At 34.8% G+C, this 7,656-nt stretch overlaps 1 protein-coding gene across 1 annotated transcript; it reads left to right on the top strand.

The window, feature by feature from the left end:
• The first annotated feature begins 5,518 nt into the window (after positions 1-5,518).
• LOC122134282 lies at positions 5,519-6,870 on the top strand. Its single transcript, XM_042749499.1, has 4 exons — positions 5,519-5,611; positions 5,994-6,311; positions 6,417-6,719; positions 6,863-6,870. The coding sequence occupies exons 1-4, from the start codon at positions 5,554-5,556 to the stop codon at positions 6,868-6,870; spliced, it is 687 nt and encodes a 228-aa protein (XP_042605433.1). The 5' UTR covers positions 5,519-5,553.
• Positions 6,871-7,656: the final 786 nt, after the last annotated feature.

The raw sequence follows: 7,656 nt of genomic DNA, 5'->3' as shown, positions 1-7,656 counted from the left end.
AATCCAACACCCCTGCTATAAATCTTCATACAGGGCTGGAATTCATTTGAAAATGTAAGATCAGCAAAAGCTTGTTGATTTTTGTATGATATTAAAGGAGCGGACATTGGAGCGGAATCTGTGGTCACAGCCAGATAAATATTAAAGTTCATATGTGTTTCAGAGTTTTTTCAGATATTTTAAGCATCACTATTGTGGGCCTTGCAGTTAACTGATGAAGAAAATGTTTTTCAAATTAGTTTTGTTCTTATTGTGTTTGTAGCGTCTGATTGGTGAGTTTGAAATGTGTTTTCATTGCTTCATTTGCTTCTGATCTTGTACCATGTGATAAATAACTGGTTATATTAGTCAGAGGATTAACATTCACTGTTATTCTCATGTGTAAATAATTGAACTGTGAGACCAAGTTTGAATTCAACTCTGTATTTAAACCCACCAGTAACTATAGTTGCAGCAGTTTATAGTTGTCATTTTCCTTTTGTAAGTATTTTTCAAGATGTTCTCCATGTTTTATGTCTCAATGACATGCAAGCAAACAACCAAATAAAGGATTAAAAAAGAAGGTTTTCACTTCCTTCCTGTGACATGATGCTATCAACTTCCAACCTCTGCTGTCAACCCCCCCCCCCCCCCAAAGAAGTGTAATTCTCGTGTATATCTCTATCTTCGTTACATTTACTTGAGTAAATTTTTTGGGTAACTTATACTTTTGGAGTATATTTAAAGATCGGTACTTTTACTCTTACTTAAGTACATTTTTAGTGAAAAAAACTGTACTTTTACTTCGTTACTGTGGGCCACGCTCCTCTCGTTACTTTGTCTTAATGCAATACAAGATATAAATGCTTCGGTTTATTCCAAACGCACCGTCTACTTTCTCTGGGCAATGAGCGATGCCCATTCGCAAATGATTCATTCTTTTGAGTCAATGCTGTTCAAAAGCTTGATCAAACCAGCTGGCAAACCAGTGAATTGTTTCGGGAATCAGTTTGAATGATTCGTTCAGTTCCCGCCGCGTGCGCTGAGCCGTCTGAAGCGTTCACTCAGAGTTGTAACAGAAAGTTTAAGAACATCATGAGCGTTGAAGACGTGGCTCTGGATCTACAGTCAATTGAAAGCAAATCTGCAAAAGGTTATTGTTTGCTAGCGATGAAGATCTTTATTAGATAAACGCCGCTACTGTCTACGGTTCAACAGGTATAACTTAGGCTACATTCGATTACAGTACACAATACCACTATGACATTACCAGTTTGTTGTACGTGTAACTTACAAATTAAATACAATGTATAATTTTTACATTTAACAAACTGTCACAGAGTATGAAATGAATAATCTCCAAACCCGCGTTAGCTCTGTTCCAGGAGGAATGCCTTTGCCTAGACACAATTAATATTGATATTTCCACAATAGCTTGCAGAAATATACATATGTTTACATTTTGCAGAACAGACGGAAGAAGATCCGTCAATGTGCATTTCGTTATGTTCAGATGTTCGGTAACTTTATTATTGTGTGAGGAGTTTTCACTTCTCCATGTCAGAGGTTATTTATGCATATATAATACATAATTTATATATGCTACTTTAAAATGTAATTTAAATCAGTGATGCAAATCAGAATTTTCATCATCTGTTACTCCAGTTTTCAGAGTCATTTGATCCTTCAGAGATCATTCTAATATATTGATTTATTACCAGCGCTGTAAACAGTTTTGCTGCTTAATATTTTCTGGAACCTGTGATAGTTTGTTTAGAATTCTTTGATGAATATAAAGATAAAAAGATCATCACTGATAGTAAATCAACATATTTTTATAAGTACTTTTACTTTTACTTGAGTACAGTTTTTGGGTACTCTACCCACCTCTGATCCAAACAAAACTAATCTTCCAGGAGATCTTTAGTTTTTTTGTACACTTAATCAAAAGTCCAAGTGACAACTATAGTTGCCGGTGGGCAAATGACTTGTAAATACATATAATGAGGAAATTAGTTACTACTGTGCTAATAGGTTAATAAATCAAGGTTATTGGTCTTGTTAAGTGCTTTTTGCTTTCGTAGTATCCCACCTAAAACATAACTTTACCCTTTAACTGACATCTCTTCTGTACAGTAGACCTTCGTTTCACAGGGAATACATCTGTCAAAAGGAGGAGATGAGAGAGCAATCTTTCCACAGCTCTACTGCCCCTTATGTGTCTGCTTTTCCCATTGGGGGTGGAGATTTCCAGTTTTCAAGTGACAGCAGCAGTTTACAAACTTCAGTCAGTCACACAAAAGGAAGAATGTAAAGATAAAGAGCTAACACTGGATTAACTGCTGTAGATTATCTTTTTCTCCCTTTTATGATATTATGTCTTGTAAGGGGCAAAATATTGAGGCCCCTTCATCCAGTTTGGATGAGTTTCATTCTAATCTATCAAGCACCCTAGTTCCATTATAATGTTGAAATTCAGTCAAGTAATTAGTTTACATTTACATTATTATATGAAATCACCTACTACAGTCAGCCATTGATGGGCATAAAAATTTGTACATTTCTTTCAGGTATACTTTTATATAGATCTTCATTCTATTGATTTTTATTTATTTATTTTAATTTAACTTTCTGATACACAATGCCCTGTTGGGGCAACTTGATGGCTGCACTTTAAGACGAATGGATTTGTTGTGTTTTCATATTCAAGAGATTGTAAGCTAGATGCAGCTTTTTTGGGTCTGCATCAAATGTTCTTCGACTTTTATACATAATAAATTTGTTTACGAATAAAGATTGATCTGCTGAAAGCAGATATTTTGAGATTGATGCCAAATGTTCCCAATTCAAATTTGACAACAAAGGTGTGCATACAATATATTTGCCCACAGCAACCACAGTTGCCACACATTCAAATACGATTTTCAAAAAAAAAAAAAAAAAATCTGGGGAAAATAAAAGCAAAACATGTTCACATATGACACTAATAACACGACTGCATGTATGAAACCATTCAGAATTATTTGGGCACAAATGGGTTAAATGGGTGACATTGGCACCATCTTGAGTAACTTACTGTTAAAAAACGGGCCTTTGAGAAATTTCTTAAATTATCTTCTTCTGAGTGTGTTTTTTCAACCTTTGTTACTGTTATGTGTGTATTGAACTGTACAATTGTTGTATAAATCCACCATAATGTCAACTGAATTTCAGAAAACATTGATGCAGACCTCCACACTTCTCTTTCCAGAAGAAAAGATTAAAGTAACCTCACATGTGCTTCAAATTGAGTTTCAAATGAGTTATTTTGCTCAGATTTGCCAAAATACCAAAGTCTACAAATCTACAAATTAAAAGCCAGAGATCTCATTATAAACTCAAGCATATTTCTCATCAAATTTTCCCAAGACTAAATCCCACAGTTAATCAAATGCAAATTTTCACATTTACTAGTTACTGTATGTTTTCAATAACTTTTACTCATGAATTTAATTGTAACAAAACAATTATTATGAATATGATTTATTGGTTTTTGACCCAAAAATGAACCCTGCAATAGTTTTCCTCCAAAGTTTTATCTGTACAGAAGTGTGGTTTGATCTGTTGGGTCGATAAACAGCTTCTGCTGGATGTACACACTGTGTGTGTCAGTAGTTTAGTGTGATAAGCTAGTGCACGTGCAAATAAAAGTGCATACCTTCACTGCATGATTTAGCCTGTTGGAATGACCCCAATATTTCAGATGTTAGGGGAAAAGTCATATCACATTAGCAAGAGTGCTGTTTTTCACAAATATCAGCATGATTGCAAATGTAATTTTGATTTCATACAACAATTCAATAAACAAGAAGTTAATATTAAGTTACATTTTAGACGTTATGTTATTTGTTTTTGCTCTGTTTCTCAACAAATAGTGTTCCAAACAAATCCATAAATGAACTGCTGATGTCTCTGTGCAACACCTGTTATTAAGTATGTCTCAGCCAATCTCAAGGATCGGGATCTGGCCGATCAAGCATTTTTTTAACCGATCGTTGACAGATGTTATCCCGGTGATGTGCAGTAGGTGGTAATATTCTCCTTCCAGTAGATTTTCCAAACGCCATTAAAAGGAAAAGAAGACGCTCAAATGTGCATGTTCAACCGCTATTCAAACCAAAAGAAGAAATGTTTGTGAGAAGCAGTCAGGTCTGTTCTCACACACATTTAAGCTTCTGCGTTCAATGTATTTGATAAACTTCTGGAACAATCACTCATTCATTTATCGTTTACTTTCGTCTGCCGTCAGACTATCTCAGACGTTGCCATGAGTTGCGTCTTGCTTTGGATTTGAATGACAGACTGACATGTTGACACCATGAGCTTCATGCTTTCTAACCATATCTCCACTTATTTACCTTTATGATGCAATTATTCTGCTTATTTTACATTTACATCATTTTTTTTTTAAATGTCTGCAAGAATTTCTGGAGCACAAAGACAGCTAAAAAAATACTATTTTTATTAAATCTAATGAATGATATACATTAATGTAATGAAAGAGGATGTAATTTTGCCATCGAAAGCATCAAAACATACACACCCATACCCCAACAGCACCACACCTAAAACATACACACCCATACCCCAACAGGACCCGCCCTATTCTGATATCTCCGCCCCACACGTATGAAGTAAAAGCGATGTGTGTTACTGAAGCGGCAACCTTCCGGTCTCTCTAACCAAAACAACATCTCAAAAAAATATACTAAATAAACCTGCAATTCATAAATAAAATGACTAATCACTTACTCAATAACTCACCTCTTTAATTTTATGGAACCATTCAATGAAAAATTAATTTTTAAGAAGCTTATTCATTAAAGTAATAGTTCATCCCAAAAATAAAATTTTGCAGACCATAATCCACAATAAAACCTCATACAAAACAGCATCAATACTGTCCAAATTATGAGTCCATAATCCACAATAAAACCTTCTCCAGTGGAAAAAAATCCATCCCCCGTTGACCTCACATATCAAACTTTTGGTCATTTTGGACTGTTAACTTGTAAACAGTGCTTGATTTGTGCATATTTCTCTCCTGATTCAATTTTATGGATTATGGTCTCATATTTTTCCTGGAATCAATGGTTTGAAGTTAAAAAAACATCTTAATTATTATTATTTTTTTTTTTACAAACACGTAGCTTTTGGCTGTTCTTTTAAGATGCAGCTTCTGTGTTTCCTCTGCTGTGTAAATATGGATTTTGTTGATACTGATTTCATTTGATTGGCAACAGTTCCATAGTGTCTTGTTATTCTAAATGAATTTATTGATTAAACGTAAGAAATTGACATTAAAGATGATGAATGGATATCTAATCCAACACCCCTGCTATAAATCTTCATACAGGGCTGGAAGTCATTTGAAAATGTAAGATCAGCAAAAGCTTGTTGATTTTTATGATATTAAAGGAGCGGACATTGGAGCGGAAACTGTGGTCACAGTCAGATAAATATTAAAGTTCAGTTGTGTTTCAGAGTGTTTTCAGACATTTTAAGCATCACTATTGTGGGCTTTGCAGTGAATTGATGAAGAAAATGTTTTTCAAATTAGTTTTGTTCTGGTTGTGTTTGTGGCGTCTGATTCGTGAGTTTGAATTGTGTTTTCATTGCTTCATTTGCTTCTGTTCTTGTACCATGTAATAAATAACTGGTTATATTAGTCAGAGGATTAACATTCACTGTTATTCTCATGTGAAAATAATTGAACTGTGAGACCAAGTTTGAATTCAACTCTGTGTTTAGTTATGAAGGATTGATTCAATGAAGCTGAAATAACACTTCAGTGTTAAATTCTTGCTATTCAGTTATTGTTCCAAAGAAAAGTTCATTTCTCTTTTCAATTATCATCTTTTGTCTTTGCACTGCTGCACAATGTTCTTCTCTCCACATTCAAATGATTATTAGTAATGTATTTTAGTGAAGTTTCATCAAACCAACAACTGATTTTAATCAGTTCTGTTATTCAGGAGTGATTGCTGATGAAGGAGAGGTGGAAGTTGCTGTGGAAAGATCTGTCACTCTTAACTCTGGTCTTACTGAAATGATGGATGATAGTGTGATTGAGTGGAGGTTTGGGAGTGAAAACACTTTAATAGCTGAAATCAATAAGCGGGCCGACAGCATGACTGTATATGATGATGTTCTTGATGGGAGATTCAGAGACAGATTGAAGCTGGACAATCAAACTGGATCTCTGACCATCACAGACATCACAATGAAACACGCTGGACATTATGAACTGCAGATCAACGGTGTGATCAAGACCTTTAATCTTACTGTAATCAGTGAGTTATATTTTATTCGGCACAAATATATAATTTGTACAAATACCATTTTGATTTTGTTGGTTTACGATATTATTTCATTTTTTGGTGTGATTGGTGAAACAGGAGTGAAGTTCATGTCAGGGATAAAGGACAGTTCTGTCACTCTAATCAATGATCTAACCGAAGTGATGGATGGTGATCTGATTCAGTGGAGAGTTGGACTTAAAGGACCTCTAATTGCTGAATTCAATGTACTGGACAAAACCAGCAGTGTATATGATGATGGCTTTTATGGGAAATTCAAAGACAGACTAAAGCTGGACGGTCAAACTGGATCTCTGACCATCACAAACACCAGATCCACAGACAGCATTTTTGAACTCAAGATCAACCGTATGAAGACGTTTTTCCTTCTCAGTGTCTTCGGTGGGTTAAATATCAGTTTGAATTTAAAGATGCAACTATTAATCCTATCATCATCCATTTGCTGTGTCAGTTCTGTTGTTTTATGATAATATTCATTACATTTAAATTTCAAACCGATAACTTTTCTAAATCATCTCATGAAGTTATGTAAAAGTATTAATCTGTGACAAACTTTGTTTCTTCTCTATGTGTGTGTTTGTGATGCAGAGGAAATATCAGTGACGGAGGGAGATTCAGTCACTCTAAACTCTGGTCGAACTGAAATGGATTATAATGAGATTCAGTGGAGGTTTGGACTTACCAGCACTTTAATAGCTCAAATCAGTGTAAAGAACGACATGAGTGAAGTGTATGATGATGTTCTTGGTGGGATATTTAAAAACAGACTGAAGCTGGATCATCAGACTGGATCTCTGATCATCACAAACACCAGAAATGAACACAGTGGAAAGTATTATCTAAACACTGACAAAGTCAAGTTTTACAATCTCACCGTCTATGGTGAGTTCAGTTATTACAGCTTTAAAAGATGATCTATATCTTATCATTTACATGATGTTTTATTTTTAATTAGTCAAATTTACATTTATAACTTCCAGGTTCATATTAACTTTCTATATCAGATTAAAATGCCTTTTTGACCAGTCAAAGTTTCTTCCTCATCTGCTTGAATATCTTCATTCATCTTCAATTATCTTTACTCTCTCATGTTTTCAGCTCGTCTGCCGGTTCCTGTCATCAGCAGTAACTCTTTAAACTATTTGTCGGAGTCATCATCATCTTCATCATGTTGTTCATTGGTGTGTTCAGTGGTGAATGTGAGTCATGTGACTCTCTCCTGGTACAAAGGAAACAGTTTATTGTCCAGCATCAGTGTGTCTGATCTCAGCATCAGTCTCTCTCTACCTCTGGAGGTGGAATATCAGGATAAAAACAG

This window comes from Cyprinus carpio, chromosome B22 (genome assembly GCF_018340385.1).
Source record: "Cyprinus carpio isolate SPL01 chromosome B22, ASM1834038v1, whole genome shotgun sequence".
NCBI lineage: Eukaryota > Metazoa > Chordata > Actinopteri > Cypriniformes > Cyprinidae > Cyprinus > Cyprinus carpio.
This window is presented reverse-complemented; position numbering and strand designations above follow the sequence as displayed.

Excerpts from the sequence above, each read along its gene's own strand:
- LOC122134282 (XM_042749499.1), top strand. The coding sequence starts at position 5,554 with ATGAAGAAAATGTTTTTCAAATTAGTTTTGTTCTGGTTGTGTTTGTGG. Across the intron at positions 5,612-5,993 it reads GTGTTTGTGGCGTCTGATTC|GAGTGATTGCTGATGAAGGA; the intron begins GTGAGTTTGAAT and ends TCTGTTATTCAG. Across the intron at positions 6,312-6,416 it reads CTTTAATCTTACTGTAATCA|GAGTGAAGTTCATGTCAGGG; the intron begins GTGAGTTATATT and ends TTGGTGAAACAG.